An 18575-nucleotide genomic window follows, 5' to 3' on the forward strand; every position below is an offset into this window, starting at 1 on the left:
AAAGAAGAATTTTTCTTTCGTTTCTGAGAAATAAAACAGCTACAACTAAGTTTGCTGCTTGCTTTTACTTCTGTTCATGAACTTCATCGAAAACAGCTCTTAAGTTAAAACATTAAATATTCGTGAACTTTTCGGAAAAAAAGCGTCGGCGCCTAACAATAGGTATTTATTTCGAACTTATTTTGCAAATAGGAAAAAGCAAATCTAACATGGACTGTGATATCTCGCTTAAATAAAAAACAAAACACCCCAATTTATAATACTCACTGTGAGATGAAAAAATTAAACTGCATCTTTATTTCCGAAATTCCATCAATTTCTTTTTCTCCCGGACAGTATTCCAAACGATTATCCTTATCTAAACGTGTTACTTGATGGTCTAAAATTTCAACATCGTCTAATTTATTCCATGAGATGAGTAATTTATTGGTTTTTAGTTTGGAATTTTATTTGTTCAATTTTTGTTTTGTATTTTTTAATTGATTACACAAACATGCATTAGTAACGAAAATGTGTATAACAAGTATGTGAATTATTTGTTATGTTTCTGTGTTGTTTCGATCATTAGTATGTAGCAATGCAATACTTTCTTCTATATTGTTAGTACAATCTTTGACTGACCTACCGTTCAAGAAACTTGCATCTAAGTTACATATATGTTTCTTCTTTTGCTGCGATTTATCTTTTCTTTTTTGCTGCTATGGTAATACATCTTAGTTCTTCTTTTAGTTCAGTTTTTGTTTCCATGGGATTCTTTCGCAGTATGTTGCAGGTTTGTGCTGATTTTCGTTTGTATTTGTAGTATTATAAACTAGATATAGTTGAATTTGTAACCCTAATCAAGAAATTTCAAACAAATTAATCAAGATATTTTTTTTGAAACTGTAAAACCGAGAATTGATGAACTAAATTTATTTTTATGATTATTTATAAACTTTTTTCTGCCAGAATAGGGTTACACATTCAATATGGTAGTAACATACAAGTATTCCTAAAGACGTAATGGCTGATCGTTTAACGTTGACGGCATTGAAGGGTTATCAGCTATTATGCCATCAACTATAATCGAATTTGAGAACGTAAACAATATGGTTTTTTATGTTTTTTTTGTAATAGTTCTTTGTTTGACTAGCATTCCACTTTGATGGTTGAGATACTTTATGTTGTTCGTAGACTTTTATTTCATTTTGACGATTTTCTCCAGCAAGCCGGATGGTGTCCGCTCAAGACACCAAACTTCTTGTAAGCTGTTTTGAAGTTGCGCAACTGTGCTTTTATTGGACATTTAATGTTGTGAACCGCGCGCGCGGCATCTGCCATTCAATATAAGTTTTTTATCTGTGTGGTTGTATTGTGGTTATATATAAATCTGTTGAGTTTACATATATTTGTTTATTGCAGTTTTGAGTAACGAAAATGTTGTACTTGTAAACTTATGGTAGTTTCAGTTTTGCAGTTATCTTATCATGCTCCGAAGTTGCGGAAACTTCGGACCATGTTTGGTTCATCTGTCGGTAATTTTGAACTAAAATGTTTAACTTAGGTTTGTAGTGTTGCACGATTTTCCAATTGTTTGTATTTGCCCGTTAAAAATTGGTTTATTATTGTATGTGTAATGTTATAATGCTTCCGGTTCTATTTATATGTGTGTGTATTATTTCCTGTGAATACACCCATATGAATAGCTATTGTTTGTCTTATATACTATTGCGCCTTATCGAGTGGCAGATGTCGCTCCTTCCAGTGAGTTGAAGGACTGCGGGCATATTTGAGAAACTGGCAATATTTGGAAATCGAAGATTTATTCATCTTTTTCAAAGTATACATTTTTCTTTAAATATATTAACACTAGCACTTGTTTTTGCGATTGACACCCTTGGTTATAAGCACTATTTAAGTGCAATTTTCATTTCAACGTGTTGAGTTTACGAAATTTTTATGCGAGGTTTGATTATGTTAAATATCGGAATTAATTTTGTCTGATTTTCAAACATTGTAATCAAATTAGTCACCAAATGATTGATTGTAATTGGACATTGATTGTTTTGGATATTTATGACTTCTTTATCCAGTTTTAAACATGAATAAAACATTTTCTGTACAGATCGCACCATTCTTTCCACTAATCTTAACTTTTGTTAGGTGTAACATATCAGCCTTCAAATGCTGTAGCAGATGTTACGGATAAAATCTTTTAAACTACTGGTTAATATTTCTTAATTAAATCTATTTTTTGTTTTGTTATCAAATGTACACGAAATCACACGACGACACTTGGTTGCAAGAACCACATTTCTACTCTACCTGTAAGATGGATTAAATACAACAGCATTTTTAAGACATCGATTCAGAGTTCCTACTTTCTCAGCAAGATGTCGATTGCACGTTTCCCGTCCTGATTTATCAGACCGTTATCGATTCGCTTCTGCAACAAGTTGTAAATATCAACGTACTGATGCTCTGCGGCCAAGTGCAACGCACTATTGCCCACCCGATCTTGGCCGTTGATGTGCAGGACCCGGATCTTGAGCAGCTCTCGTACGGAGCTGGGATTGCGCGAGTACACGGAATAGTGCAGAATCGTTCGCCGGTCATCGTCCAGCGCATTCACGTCGATCAACGCTCGCGTAAGCAAGATCCGAGCGATGGCGAGATTGTTGTTCGAGACTGCCGTGTGCAGAATCGACTGTTTATTGATGAGGGGGATGCTCGGATCGGCACCGCTGTCCAGCAGGAGTTGGAATATCCGTACGTTTCCGGTTTGGGCACTGATGTGAAGCGCCGTGAAGCCTTCCTGGTTGCGATAGTTCAGATGGAAGTTGTTGTCTTTGTGCAGTTTGATAAAATAGTGTACCATCTCGAGGGATCCCTTCAGAACCGCTATGTGTAGGCAACGGTTCTGTGCTACGTACGGAGCTAGGATGAACGGGGTTATGTTTGGGAAGTTGTTGATCAGGTAGCGAATGATGTCCAGTCGATCGAACATCGCTGCCGTAGAAATTACGTTTTGACCTGACTTGTTCGTGTGTTCAACGTCAGCACCGTGCTGTAGAAGGAGTTCGACTGTTTGAATGTCTGCGCTGGTCACCGCGTGGAAGAGTGGGGTAGATCCGGTCGAATCTGGCCCGTTGACGTTCAAGGTATGCCCTTGCAGCAGGTATCGTAGAATGCTTACGAAACCTGAGCGTGCAGCAGCATGAAGCAAATATTGTTGTGGAGCTATTGATTCAGCAATTAATGATATATCTGCCCCACAGTTCAGGAGGATATTGGCAATTTCCAGATATCCTTTTTGAATTGAGATTACCATAGCTGAATTGACGTGACCCGGATCGAGCAGATTACTGTGACAGGCGAGTATTCGGACCATATCTGTGTTTCGATTGATCACAGCGAAATGAAGCGGCGATACGCCGTTGGAATTCAGCAGATTGTGGTTGGCTCCATACTTCAACAAAACACGCACCGCGTTGGTCTGATTGGTTAGACAGGCTATATGCAGAGGAGTGTCTAAATACTTGGAAGTTTGCGTATCAACTTCAAAGAAGTTCAACAGGACTCGTATTCGTCCTTCATCGCTGGCAATGTGCAGTGGTGTCAAACAGTCTTCAGCTTCTAATTTGTACTGTAAATTTGCCTTTTTCAGCAGATACAGAATCTCCAAGGAGTGCAGAAACTCCGGAATCTGGACAGCTTTCAGCGATCGTTTGTGTTTTAGAAGCATTCGGACTATTCTAATATTTCCCAACTCGACGGCAAGATCCAGCGAAGTTTTACCCAGCAGATTTTTTGTCTCAACTTTCACGTGATGCTTTAACAGCAAACGAACAATCTTGCTATCACCATTTTCAACTGCTAAGTGAAGGCAAGTGTTTCCTGCCACGTCCTGTAGATTTGGATTACCGCTGTGATTCAGCAAAAGCCCAACAATCTCCCGGTACCCCCTGTGACAAGATATCTGTAGCGCTGTTTGGCCAAACGAATCTTTCCGATTAATGTTGATTTTTACTCTTGGATCATTCGCGATCATGTAATTCAGTGCGTGAAGCCTTCGATGCCGCGCAGCTAAAGGGTAAAGAACTGTGTATTCTACATAATTTAGCATAAATTCCACCATTTCTTCCTTATCGTCTTCACAGTACTGCAGAAACAGAGTGATACAACTCATTGCTATTTTCTCGTCAAGCAAATCATTGTTCTTTAAAAATATGATAGCTTCGTGATCATTGTTCAGAAACAGCCACGTGTACTGACTGGCATTTTTCGAGTACCATTTCGCACCGGCGTTGGTAAGCGATTTGATCATGTCTACGTTACTTAGCTTACATGCCACATCGAGCGGGGTTTGGCTGTAGGCGTCCTGTTGGTTCAGATCTTCGCATTGATCCAGCAGCAGGTTCAGCAGCTCGACATTACCCGACAGTACCGCGTAATGTAGGACTTCTGCGTTCGATTCGGCATTTACGTCGTAATCCGGGTGATTCTCCAGGAAGCTTGTGAAAAGCTTGTCGAACGTGAAGATCATCGGGATCGCTTCGATCTGGTCGTAACCAAAGTCGGACGCAATTTTCAGCAGTACGTCCTCTTCGTTGGTGAGCAAGGCAAGGTTGAAGCAAAAGCGTATTCTCGCGGTCAGGTTCGTCAGCAGATCGTGGAACTTGACGGTGCAGGGAATGACTTTAACGTCCTCCATGAGATGAGATAGAATCTTCAGCAGCTCGTCAACATTGCGCAGGTCGAGCAAGTGTCCCAACAGTAGGCAACTCTGCGTTTGCACCAGCCGATCGACAACTCCCCGGTGCAGATGATCCTGTCCGATCAAGTATTGCTCCGCCTTTATGGTGTCCAGTATTTCAACGCAGCTTTGTATCCGAAACCCCTCCAGCGTATTGCTCTGACGTTGAAGACACTCCAAGCGATCTGCAAAGCTCCAGCTGTGGCGCTCGTAGATCTCGGAGATGATGTTCTTCGAGAGTTTCATAACGCTGAGCGCGTTTTGAAGAATCGTTTTCGAGCTGGTATTGGGGATGAGCACTTCGTACGTTAGTCCTCCATGGGCCAGATAGTTTCTCATGTTACGCCCGGTTAGGACGGGGACGTAGCCAGATATGCTTTCGGCATTGTTCAGCAACTTTGAAGACAGTGCCCAGGTCGCTTCGAGCATCAGCATCTCGAACGCGATCTCCTCTGTTTGATCGAAAGCTCGCAGGTTCATGTTTTGGTCCATAAATAGTGCTTGCATTTGGGATATCTTTGCGTCGATCAGTTTTTGGTCTTCCTGCTTGAGATCTTGTAGGATTATTGAATCTATGGCAATTTTGTGCTTTTGCAGACACTGACGGAGAAGGTCGTACCGTTTTTCGGGGTAATCTTTCGCTTTTTGAAATAGTGGATCTTGAGCTAGTGTGGTTAATGATCGACCTGTACGTTTTTCGAGTCGACTGACTAGATCCGTGATGTCATCTACTGAGGGAAAGAAGGAGATTCTGGAATTTTCTGTTGCAGGTTTGAGGAGGTTAGTTTGGTGTGTATCAATGGCGTGCCGAATTCGAGTCACGAGAAGAATTATTCGGGATTCAACCTGATCGTCGTTAATTGACGGAAGATCTTCTTGTAGAAATGTTAGAAGGTTGGTTTTGAGTCGGTTAAGGAAGAGGGTATTGATTTTCCGGTCGAGTTGGAAAACTCGCAGATGTGATCGAAAGAGGTGTTTGATTTTATCATGATTGTGATTGGATTTGATTTTGGATACGATACAGTCAAACAGTAGGATTGCGTTGGTGAAATGATTGTGAAGAGATTTGTAGCTGTCAATTTCCTTTCTGATGCTGAGTTTGATCTTTTCGAAACGATCGCTTAGCTTGGTGGTGGGCAGATGCTGTGCAATCGAGTCTACGATGGTGTCAATTTCCAGCAGTAGGAACGGTGCGAATTCTAAATCTTTTAGAAGATCCGTCGAGTTGTTGCGGAAAATGTAAGCGTAGTACGATTTGATTTCCTCTAAACATTTACTATCATACAGACGGTTCATTAGGGTTTTGATCGCTAATATGTAGCCCAAGTTTTGTATGTACAAGAGAAGATTTCTCAAAATTTTAAGATTACGATGCAGCTCGGCGTAGTCGACCTCTTCGTCCATTGTTTCCAGCAAGGAGGAGAAATCTCTACGGCAGTGCGACAGATAGTGACGTACCTTGGTATCGCTCAGAAAGTACCTCGGAATCAAAATGCTGAGAAAGCTAGTCAAATGGCGGCCAATGTTGGGCATATCTCTACTACTTCGGATAGTTTCACCTAGGACTTGCACGACCCGCTTCATGGCTAGCACGTCAATTTCGCGACTGGCACAGAACTTCATGTCTACAACCGAGTTCACATAGCTGAGGGCTCGGTTGATCGAGTGAAGTTCCTTCATGCGGCTGTAGTTTTTCGCCATCTTGCGGAAAACCTTTCGATTCTTGTCGGAGATCTTCAGTGGCCTTGACCTGGAACAGTGATAGTCGAACTCGTACTCGCTAGCCTCGGTGCGCACCTTTCGCAGGACATCTTCCGGCAGCAGGTGATCCCGTTGAATCCGTCGCAGTTGACTCAGTAGGTTCTGTTCGGTGAGGTGTCCGTACGAGGTTTGACGTGTACACCAGAGGTCCTGTAGACGACTACGGTAGCCGATGGTGTTCTGACCACCTCCGGTAACGACGTAATAGCAGAACATGAGGTCACGGTTTAGTTCTAGAGACCACCGAAAACGGTTCGAGGATAGAGTTGGGGATGACGGGAAGTACAAGGACGGTGGAGGACTTGGTGATGGCGTCAAATTGTAGCACGGTAGAACGACTATTTTCTTCAACTCGTTGGCGACTGCTTCCAGGTATGTCAGCAACTGGCGTTTGTCAATCAGCATTTTATACGTGTCATAATGGGGGGGATTTTTCCAGATGTGCAAAAAGATTCCTGTGGAAGAAAAGAAAAGAGTTCCTTTTCAGTAAATCGCGTCCGATATTATCGCTCTTAATCTCTTCATTGCGTTCGAAATCATCATCTGTTTTGTTAATAAAAAGAAAACACTTGCAATCGTTTGCACTTTTGTAAATTTCCCAGTACAGAAGCTGTACAAAGAAAACGGGTTGCAACTGCCGTAAACGCTGTTTTCTTAGCACGAACTTCTCCCCTCCCACGCTCCGTATAATCCTGGAAAGCAGTAACACCCTGAAGGCAGCTGCTGGCACGTTTCAACTATGCCAACGATTTTCCTTCTGCTGTGTTGTGCTTCTCCTCGAACTGGCCATCAAACCCACTTCCTACTTCGACTCCAACACCCCCCCCCCACAGGGTCCCAAGGTGGAAAAGAAATGGAAAATAATTTAAAATTTTTGTCGATTAAATCTACCCACCACGCACCTGGACCCACCTTCCGCAACCCGTAATGGAAAATGCTTTTCCCAGGAAAGCTTCGAATTTGTACTTTGTGCTTGCCTTCTTTCCATCCCGGAGCGTCCGGTCGTCTGTCTTTTTTAATTTTCGCAATTTTTCCTTCAACTTTTCCTCGTTTGCTTTTTCCCATCCCGGTGAGGGGGTTCCTCCTTCTGTTGGTCGCTCGAGATGCGAATCGTGCCAGCTATTTACAAAGTTTGCCTCCAACTTTGAGTGGGTCGTTCGCATTTTTATGGTGTTTAATATTTTTGAAATTCAATTTTCTTTCGTAATTTGAATTTGAGGGGGTTGGATTCGGATAGAAAATTGTTATGTTTTTGAATTTAATCGGTTGTGTGGATTTTATTGGGACCTTTGAAGGATATATTATTTTTCTAACAAGATTGATTCAAAGTATATTTTTTATTTAATTGCACATCTAATTTGGTGATTTTCACTCATTGAACAACTATGTTACCTATCACTCGATTTCAGTTGGAAATTCCCTTTCGGAGATGTAATTAATTACCAAAGTGACAACATTTAGTGCACGATGGAATTACATACTGTTCCCCTAAGTTACGAAGGCGCAAAATCGATCTAAAAAACTATTATAAATTGAAAAATGCTTAGAAGAAAAAAGAATAAACTCAACCCCCGGTGGTTGGTCACTTTTTCGTTTGACACTTTTTTAGTTTAGTTTAGCTTTAGCTGGTTGGTCAAAGTCAAACTCAAAAGTGACGAACTAGAGCGTCCAATTTCCCGGTAAACGTAATTAATATTAAGCAACAAAATTGTATAGGTCATCAACATAAATGGTTTAAATAAATGTGAAGATCAATTAACAGCTTGGCTGCATGTGAAAAATCATTCAACTACAAGAAAATGTATTTTGGTATTTTTGATGAGAACTTTTAAACATGCCTCTGTGACCAGTTTATTGAAATGAGAAAAAAAACATGCAGAAATTATGTTTTTCATGACAAATATTGGTTTCAGCTCTTGAATTAATGGTAAAGCTTTTTAGTGTTGGTTTTACTCCAAACAACCAAATATTTGAGCAAACTTTGAATATATTCTTGCATTTTTTTGAGAATAAACAATAGAAAGTAATTTATCAATGATTTTTTTTTATTATCATGTTACATAATTTAAATTACACGATAAACTAACATCAATCCACAAAAAGTCTTCTATTTTTCGCATTTAACCCTCTAACACCTGTAGTTGCACCAGTGCTCCATAATTCTTTTACTTCAGATTGTAATTTCTTTAGTACTAGGTATTCAACCAATTGAATTAATTCTTTTTGCACAAATTCGATTTTCATCTCATTTGATCATGGTAAACAAAAACGTAAAAAAATCACAATTTTAATTTGGAGGTATGGACTTGATATTGTTTTGATTAAATTACATCAATCTGTGGAAATTTAATGAAATTTAATACTCATTAAACAAGATCTATTCCCAGTTGCCTTAAAAAAAGTATCATCTGAAATAATTTTGATGTCATAATTTCTGATAATCTGATTAATTATATATAAACCAAACAATACATTTAATTTAACAAAATCATGTTAAGTTTGTTCATTTATTATTTTTTCAGAGCACTTCAAAAAAAAGTTCAAAAAATTTAAGAAATGTATACTTCCACTTGAATTTCGAGAATTCCCGGGAAATTTACAAATTTTCCGGAAAACGGGAAATATTTTTTTTTTCGGGAAATCCCGGGAATCCCGGAAAATTTAAGGTGGTTCACGAGAAGGGAGTTTTTGAAAATCTAACTTTTCAGGAATATTGTTTTTGTCTTCTAGTTGAGTGTTGAGCTTTCCAATAAAAGTAACTTTTTCGAAGTCACCAAAATGTTATCTCGCAATCTACGCCTTCTACGACGAATCTTAAAGAATTCATCTAAGCAAACCATAAAAAAATCTTTTTGGACGTAGCAATTCAGGCCTAAGTTTCAGTTAAAAGTGATGTTTTGTGCACTTTTAGAGCTTTTAATAACAAACATTTGCGTTTGTATGGGTTTATATGATAATTTTAGATAGAAATTTGCCTCTCACCCAGTCGGCCTGGGTTTGATCCCAGAAGGTCCCGGTGGCAAATTTTGAGACGAGATTTGTCTGATCACGCCTTCCGTCGGACAGGGAAGTAAATGTTGGCCCCGGTCTAACCAAGAGGTTAGGTCGTTAGCTCAGTCAAGGTGTAGGAGTCGTCTCCCTGGGTCCTGTCTCGGTGGAGTCGCTGGTAGGCAGTTGGACTAACAATCCAAAGGTCGTCAGTACGAATCCTGGGGTGGAATTGGAAGCTTAGGTGTAAAAAGAGGATTGCAATTGCCTCAACAATCAAGCCATCGGACACCTAGTTTCGAGTAGGAATCTCGTAATCGAGAACGCCAAGGCAATGCTGTAGAGCGAATAATTTGATTTTGATTATTTCAAAATATGATCAAAATCGATATGTTGACACTTTGGCTCAATTTTGAGAGCAGATTCAAATTCTATGGGCAAAAACGCATGGAGAATCAAACAGTTGAAAAAAAAAACGTAATTTACATCAGAAATAAAGTTTCAAAATGTATTTTTGCCTCTGCCAATTTTTGTTACTAAACTGTAAAAAATCGTGAGATCGTCATTTGAAGAGAAATTTTATGTAATTTTCGAAACTGCAATAACCCATACTTAAAGAACCGGCAATAACAAAAATTTTGACATTTTTTATTAAATTTTTCGAAAATAACCTTTTTGTTCGGCCAAGTTGAGTTAAGAACGCCATTTTGTGCAACTCACAATGCCTCACCTTTTGACCTTGACAGAACCCAAAAAATCGATTCTAATCCTAAGATATTAAAAAAAAAAAAATAAAAAACTACGTGCATTTTTGTCACTTTTCATATGAAAGAAGTTTTAATCTATTCGTGCTAACTTGACACAGCCTAAAAATTGATGTAAGTGCGATAACTGGCCGAAGGAAATTCAGGTCAGAACGCGTTTGACACAGGTACGAGCTCGACTACCCTAATAATTTAATTTTTTTTTAAATCGAGAGTTCGAGAACCAAATTCAATCAAACTTCTGGAAAATGCGCAGAAAGTTCAGCCAAACAAAATATGTTTGTTATTGTTTAAATTGCGTGCTCTCGTATTTGTTTATCAAGGTCAAACATTAAAACGCGTTTTCTCGGAACGTCAAAAAGCGACGTACGACAAGTTAGCATGACAGCGGTCATTTTGTCAAGGAGATTGTACGCTCAAAATTTGATCCATTTCATGTAAAAAATTATTCATTCAATTATTGGTGTATTTTTTGTTATCTCTCCTTCGTTGAAGACATTGTGATTAAAGTCTTCTAAAGAAAGAAACATTTTGCAACATTAACTTCTCCAAAGTGCCATCGACTCGTTCATCATTCATTCAAATCACCACCTCGATATTGGCTCCTCCCAATAAAATTGAGGCCTCTGTATCGTGACTATCGCCCACACAACAATAAACATCCCATTCCGAACTGTTCAGGCAGCTCCCTGCCCCCTTGCCAGTGATTGCAGCCCTACCAATGCACCGGATTGGACAAACTGAAACTTTTTTTTGCATCCCCCCAACTCCCCATTCACCGGCAACAAAAACACTGCGAAAAAACAACACGCCCGGTTTTCCCGGGGTTCGTCCGTTCACTGTATTAGCAGAGGACCTCTGCGTGAATATAGTACATTTTGTGTGCTGGTAATCCTATCGACAACCACCCCCCACCCACTTTTCATCCCCCTCGTGAAAACATTTTATCCATTCAACGCGAACAGGCTTTTTTTTTCGCTGCTCAGGGCACGCACATGCCCCCCTCGCAATGGAGTTTTCTGCGTGGAAATCGGTGAAAAAAACACAACCGCTTCCTGCTAGGTCGATGATGATTCGTTGAATTGTGGTGATACATAACACAATACAATACAGAGGAGAGAAGAAGAAAAAAAAAGGTTGGGAAAAATTCCGCCCACTTTTTCTCGGACGTAAGCTTTTTTTTCCTCTGGCACATTTTTTTCCCCCTCGACTTATCCCTCCCCAGCATAACACTGGACACGGTTAGGGGTGTAACAGGGAGAGAGATTTTTTTTCTGCTCTTTCCCATATTCCTGAACCGACTAGTTGTGACCATTTTCCACCATTTTTCACCACCAGGATGGAGAGAGCTTTCCGGATGTTGGCACCGATGTCAGGCATTTTTGCGGTTTTTTTTCCTTCTCTTACTCATTTTCCAATTTGTGCACGCACCACGATCGAATGCGCTAGGTGGTGATGAGGTGGAAAAGCTCATTGTATTGCGCGTATGTGTGCCCACTGGGGAGGACTCCGGATGCTCGACCGCTGTCGGAGCTTTCGCGACGCGTTGTTTAATAATCCCCCCGGATGGTGTATAGGGTTGTACCATGTGGGATCATCGGTGTTGTTCGCAACACCGATTGGGACTATCGACAATACGGACGGAAGTTGTCATATAGTAAAAAGGAAGAATAAGTCAGAAGGCTGTTGACTTCAGTGTCCCTTAATTTGAACGAATTAATTTTTTTTGTCACAATTATGCATTTGACATGCACTTCTGTTTTTCACATTTTTCATTGTAACTCGAGAATTCGGCAGAAAATAATAATTAATTAATCTGCGACACAATGCGCAGAACGATGATTTAACAAATTGAGTCGAGTTTTAAAAAAATGGCCATGATAAATCCAACAGTCGATTTGCATGTTTTATTGATTTATTGGTTGATAAACAAAAAGTATTAGCAAAATATTTTATTTTATTTAAAAATTATTCAAAATATTTTAAAAAGAGTTAAAATCGAGGGGCGTGACATTGGCCTTAATGTATTAATTTTCGCGTTTAATTAATTAAGGAATTAAATTTCTCGCGTCATTTAATATTTGACAGCACCACACCTGCTTTGAAAACATAGATTTGCCTCGTGTCACTTTCGCTGGCAGAACTGTCAAGTTTGTTTTGATTTAGTTTTAGAAAGAAAATATGTCGCGAGTTTAATTAGGATTTTTTATGAAAACTTGCGATTCGAGGTGCCACCATTCTTTTGCTTCGACACGCATCTAGTGGAGGATTGCGGAGGCGAAGGCATCGGCAGTATGCCGGACGATTTGGAGTTCGACGAGCTGAACGACTGGGAAGAGTGCACGAAGATTTAGTCCGGTTGAAACAGAGGGAAGCGAGGTTGCAGCTCGTGTTGATGATTAAAAAAAAAAAAATTAATTTTTTTTTAAAACATAGTGACAATGATGGCGAATAAATATTGTGCTATTCACAGTTGAATACACTTTGTACACAAACAATTTGTTTCGCTCCCAGATATTTCGGAGCAATAATTAGAAAAATAAATTCACTTAAAATTTAGTTTTTGTTCGACAGCCAGCAATGGTGATGATATGTAAATTTGGTGTCAAAGTGACTTCTATGTAAAATTGGACGCCCGATTGGATCGTACTCAGAATTAAAAAAAAAATCGTATTCTTCATCGAAAAAAAATAAAAAAATAGTTTCAAAATTTCTGCCATTTTTGTTGTTTGTCTGTAGGGCGTCCAATTTTCCCGGGTTTTGAATTTCCCGGGAAACGGGAAAAATATTTTTGAAATCCTGGGAATTCCCGGAATCTCGGGATTTTTTTTTTAAACAACCATAAAATCTAATTTTTTATTAAATTTGTTATGTTTTTCAAGTTTACTAATATAGAATAAGCTCAATACTGTTATTTTTTGATATTCTATACTTCAATCTAAACAAAAAGAGTGATTTTTAGTTTGTTTAAAAAATATTAAATATTGTTGTTTTTTGTTGTGCTTTGGATTTTTAATGAATCATGATTTTTAATCCAATGTGATTTAAATTATTTCATATAAATCATCTTAAAATCATTAAAAATTTCTATTATTTTTCATAGAAAATGACTTCTTACGCTTAAAGAAATTCATTGAAACTGTAAACAAAAACAAGAAACGAAAACAAATAAAATGATACCATCAAATGTTAAATTTTAGAAAAGTTTATAATTTCATGTTTTACAAAAAAAATATTTAAAAAATTATCTTAAAGCCACTATTGCTAACTGAGGGAAATCGGGACTGCAGTCTGAATAGGTTCAGGATATTTTAGAGCAATACATTAGAAAATCGGTGTACTAATTATTATACTAAATCAGAACATTATGCAAAAAATATTGGGTTAAACAGCTGTCTAAGTTCGTTACTATTGTCCTAATTTGCTCCAGATGCCGATGTTTGATGAAAAATAATTATTTTTTTTCAAGTTTAAAATCATCACAAAACGTAAATATTTATAAAATAAATAAAATTTAATGTAAAATATTTAAAGCGTTAAGCATTCTGCAAAATTTTAATAATTTTTCCTTATAAGCCAAATAAATGTTGATATGTGCCGAATACAAATTTGCTAATGCTTTAAAATTCTTTTCGATTACTAAATATTCATTCATCTTTTTCCACAACCAAATCTGAGTTTCCATACCAAAAAATGATTTATTTTTCAATTTCGGACATTCCCGGGACAAAATATAAAAAATCCCGGGATTCGGGAATTCCCGGTTTAGGGAAAATCCCGGGATTTTTGTCCCGGGAATTCCCGGGATGGACGCACTATTTGTCTGTAAAAAAGTTTGGGACGTGTCATTTTATGTGAAATTTAATGTACTTTTCGAATCTTCTTCCCAAAGGGTCATTTTTACATTTTTTTTTCATTTTTTCGTGTTTTTTTTTGCATGGTTAGTTTTGAAGCCGGGAACCGTGGTGTAGGGGTAAGCGTGGTTGCATCTCACCCAGTCAGGCTGGGTTTGATCCCAGAAGGTCCCGGTGGTATTTTTCGAGACGAGATTTACCTGATCACGCCTTCTGTCGGACGGGAAAGTAAATGTTGGCCCCGGTCTAACCTAGAGGTTAGGTCGGTAGCTCAAACCAGGTGTCATCTCCCTGGGTCCTGTACTGGTGGAGTCGCTGGTAGGCAGTTGGACTCACAATCCAAAGGTCGTCAGTTTGAATCCCGGGGTGGATGGAAGCTTGGGTGTAGAAAGAGGTTTGCAATTGGGTACTAAAGCCCTATGTCAATTTTTATGTACAACGTTAAAAAACACGATTAAATACAATTTCTGATCACTTTTTTTCATTTTAATGCAAATTTTTTTTGACAAGACAACATTTTTTCGATGGATTAACTATGGTCCCCTTGGAACGAGCTGTCAAGTAGGAGCTTTTCTGTCAAGAAGGACCGCGAGATTAATTTTTCAAAATTAATTTGAAAATCCATTTTAAACTCTTTGTGGTCGTACAAAGGGTCATTGTACTCAGAAAAATAAGCTTTATCGCTGTAAACAATAATATCAGCAATCTAAGCTTCATTTTAGGACCCAATTGCCTCAACAATCAAGCCTTCGGACACCTAGTTTCGAGTAGGAATCTCGCAATCGAGAACGCCAAGGCAATGCTGTAGAGCGAATAATTTGATTTTGATTTTTTGGTTAGTTTTGAAGTATTGGTCGTTGTTGATCATGGCCGTTCAGATCACACGCGACAGACACGAACGACGCAGCAAAAAGAATCAAAAGAGAAACTTCTTCAAAACATTTTTTTTTGTAGAATCGCGATAACTCGTGATGGTTACAAATAGAGGTGGGCAAACAAAGCGCGAGTCGCTCAAAGAGCCGGTTCACAGAAAAGAGCGAAAGTGGCTCACAAAAAAGAACCGAGATTATTTTTTAAACTTCGGTCTTTTGAAAGAAACGGCTCAAGATGCCATAATTTTTGTTTTAAATATAATTTATTGAAATTCCAAAAAAAGAGTATTAAATTTGTTTTTGTGAATTGAAAATGAAATTTCAAATGTTTTAATGCTTATAAAAATTTATCCCAGGGGTAAATGATTTTTTAAACAACATGAGAAAAAAATTTCACTTTACAACTGATTATACTTTTAAGTATTACCGGAATACAAATTTAAGCATTTCAAATTGCATAATTTGTAAAACATTACCAAAAATCTACTGAATAGTTTAGTGATTTTGGAAAAAAATAAATCCTTTTGTCCGATTAAACTTTAGCGATTATAGACTTTATCAATTAAATCAGAACGTAGAAAAGAGTTCACAGAATGTTTTCTCCAAATTAAATATCAGTGTAAGTTCAATTCTTGCAGAAATAAACGCAATTTTAAAATTAATGGCATTTTTTCCAACATCCTTGATTTAAGTTTGGGTGCCATTCAATTACTCGAATGTTTAGGTTCGAGTAGAAATCTTGACATAGTGACAGCAAAGAGCTATGGTTTTCAAGGGCTCGTTTTCAGTTTTAATTTTTTTTATCAAATAATTTGTAAAAGTACAATGTGAACTAACTTATAAAATCACACGATTCTTAAAAAAAACCTTTTCATAAAAAAATTGAAAAAGACCGGCTCTTTTTAATGAGCGAACGAAAATGAGCGGCTCATAACAAAGAGCGGGTTTGCCCACCTCTAGTTTCAAGCAAACTCCTTCTGTCCATAATCAAACTTTATGTAATTGTCTGATCTACGATTTTTAAAACATTGTTATACTCTTAAAAAAAACAAAAAAAAAATAATTTTTTTTTCTGAATGAAGAAATTTTTCTTCTGGGTTATTGCAGATTCGAAAAGTACATAAATTTTCCCATAAAAAGACATGTCTCATAATCTATTTTACAGTCGAGTAACGAAAAATGGCAGAATTTTTGAAACTGGTTTTGTATTTTATCGATGAGAAATATTTTTTTTGAATTTCTGAGCACGCCATCATATCCAATTTTTCCTAAAAGCCTTTTTGACACAAAATTTTTATTTGGTCGCTGTTTTAGGCTGTAAATTATTGAAAAAACGTCTTTTTCGAATGTACAAAAATGAAAGGGGTCGTACTGAACCACCGCCACGATTTATCGAAAAATGGAACTCAGATTCGTGATCAGGGACAAAAGTTACTCCTTGGACAAAGTTTCACGCAAATCGAAAGGGGGTCTGGCAACTTTTTTTTTACGATTTTGTGTGAATTGGCATAAATTACCCTTTACAAAATTTTAGTTTTTGATTAAAAATATTTGGATTGTTTTTTTTGTAAAATGTACAATGTTTTTTTCTGCAGAAAAATCGTCGATGCTAAAATTTTTTTATTGTAAAATTAGAAAATTTGTAAATTTCTAATGTACATCACAAAAAAAATCTTCTTAAAACTTGATCTTGAACTAAAAAAAAATATTTATAAAAAAAATAAAAAATAAACATAATAAATAAAAATAGTTGTCTCTGAGCTACTCCATTTCGTGACCTTAATTTTTTTAAATTATTAAATAAAAATGTAAAGTACTTTAAAACATTTTATTTTCCATTTTGTTTTTACGGCCTTACGGCAAAGTAGATAGTAGAATAATAAGGGGGTCTTGTCACTTGATCCCCTTTTTTGTATGTTTTGAAACGTTGTTCTATTCGATTCTGTTATTTTTTATTATTTTTGAAAATCACGGCAATTTTAACAAAAACAAAGAAAAAGGATATCTAGGTGATTTTTGAAATACTTCTTAGAGAAATGTGTGCAACTCTACGCTATCTTTAAAAAAATCAGTTACCATAGTAACTAACTATAACTATAGTTAGTATAGTAACTATGTATACAGTTAGTTTGTGTCATTTTAGCAAAACTTTCTAGAACATAGCATTATTTTCCACTCGCTGACGAGATACAAGCTAGTGATCAAGTGTCCTCGGGATACAAGTGTCCCGAAGACCAAATCTCCCCATAACATTTTAATTTTTCATATGTTTTTTTAGAGCTTCAATCATTTATTGATGGAGAATAATATTCTATTTTTAGAGCATACATTATTTATTACAGCATAAATTTAAGTCCATCCCAAGATGCAATAAGCCAGCTTCTTGAAAAATATCCTCAATACTTTAATCCTTAGCTCAATCCATATTCATGAAGGAAGCACATTACCATTAACTGCCGGTTCTTATGTGCCAAATGTGTGTCATCATCACCCCATGCAGTACCGGAACCATCCTGCCAAACTGCCCACATCCGGCCTTCTACCTGCTGATAATGATGGGGGTGTCGGAATATTTTTCGGCAATCACACCTCACCTGCTGTCTACCCCTCTTAGCCCTGCCCCAAACGGATGAATGATGCAAATGTAGAGATTTCCTAAACACATAGAGCGAGGCTTTAGAAGCGAACACTCTTCCTTTGCTTCAGGACGAGCTTCCACCGGCATTGCAAGCTTTCCCTTTCGCTGAGACCATGGTGGTGGAGGGGGGGTTGGGGTTCAAAAATTTCGACCTGCTCTCCGTACCGCCCCGGCTGGTGTGTCTATTGCCGAACGTCGAACTTTTAACCAAGACCGACCCCTCGTCCTCGTCGTCGTCGGCCAGCTGTTGATGGCTACACCACCATGCCGACCCAGACATCAGCCGGCGGATCATACCTCGACTCGACGTCCCAAGCCACTGTAGACGATATACGGAACGAGGAGTAGGACGTCGTCGTTCGGTCGTCTAGCAGGACGACGGGGGTACAAAAGTAGGACAAACTCCGGATCAATGGCGTTGAGGCGTACACAATGTTGTTGGACGCTGGGAAGGTCAAGAAGGAAAGGTCCGGACGGACGAGGGGTGCAACTTCCTTTCGTCGGCATGAATGGCACACTTCTTGGAGAAATTGCCGACGAGAAAGGCCCAAGGACACGCAGGACGGCGTTCAGGACGTGAAGACGCACTGAAGATTCTCAACGTGTTCAGCAAAAGGAGGTTAGGTTTTTTAAACAACGCTTCTCGCGGTGCTTTTGGACGTAATTCCGTGAGCTGCAGAGCGGAGCGCTATTTTTTAGACAACTTTTTTAAACAACTTTCATTATGAAGTTCACTTGCCTTAAAATAATAATAACTGATAGTGGTGTACGTACGTACAAACACAACGACGACGACGACGACCACGACGACACGCGGCGCACTTCCAAGAGTTCGTGGGCGAAGTGATGACCAAGAGATGCACACATACACAACTACACGTTTACACATACATTCATACAAAGGACGAAGTAGTGGCGATGAGGAATCGAACGCGTTCGTTCGCTCTCCCCACTTGAGGGTGT

At 38.2% G+C, this 18575-nt stretch overlaps 1 protein-coding gene across 3 annotated transcripts in view; it reads right to left on the bottom strand.

The window, feature by feature from the left end:
- Positions 1–253: 253 nt before the first annotated feature.
- LOC6034867 overlaps positions 254–18575 on the bottom strand; it is an 85126-nt gene continuing 66804 nt past the window's right edge. For all 3 annotated transcript variants that reach the window (XM_038253242.1, XM_038253243.1, XM_038253241.1), the window contains one exon: positions 254–6951. In XM_038253242.1, coding sequence (XP_038109170.1) covers positions 2357–6951 — 4595 coding nt within the window. In that variant the 3' untranslated portion in view covers positions 254–2356. The remainder of the gene's footprint in view (positions 6952–18575) is intronic.

Source organism: Culex quinquefasciatus, chromosome 2, assembly GCF_015732765.1.
Source record: "Culex quinquefasciatus strain JHB chromosome 2, VPISU_Cqui_1.0_pri_paternal, whole genome shotgun sequence".
In the NCBI taxonomy this organism is placed as follows: domain Eukaryota; kingdom Metazoa; phylum Arthropoda; class Insecta; order Diptera; family Culicidae; genus Culex; species Culex quinquefasciatus.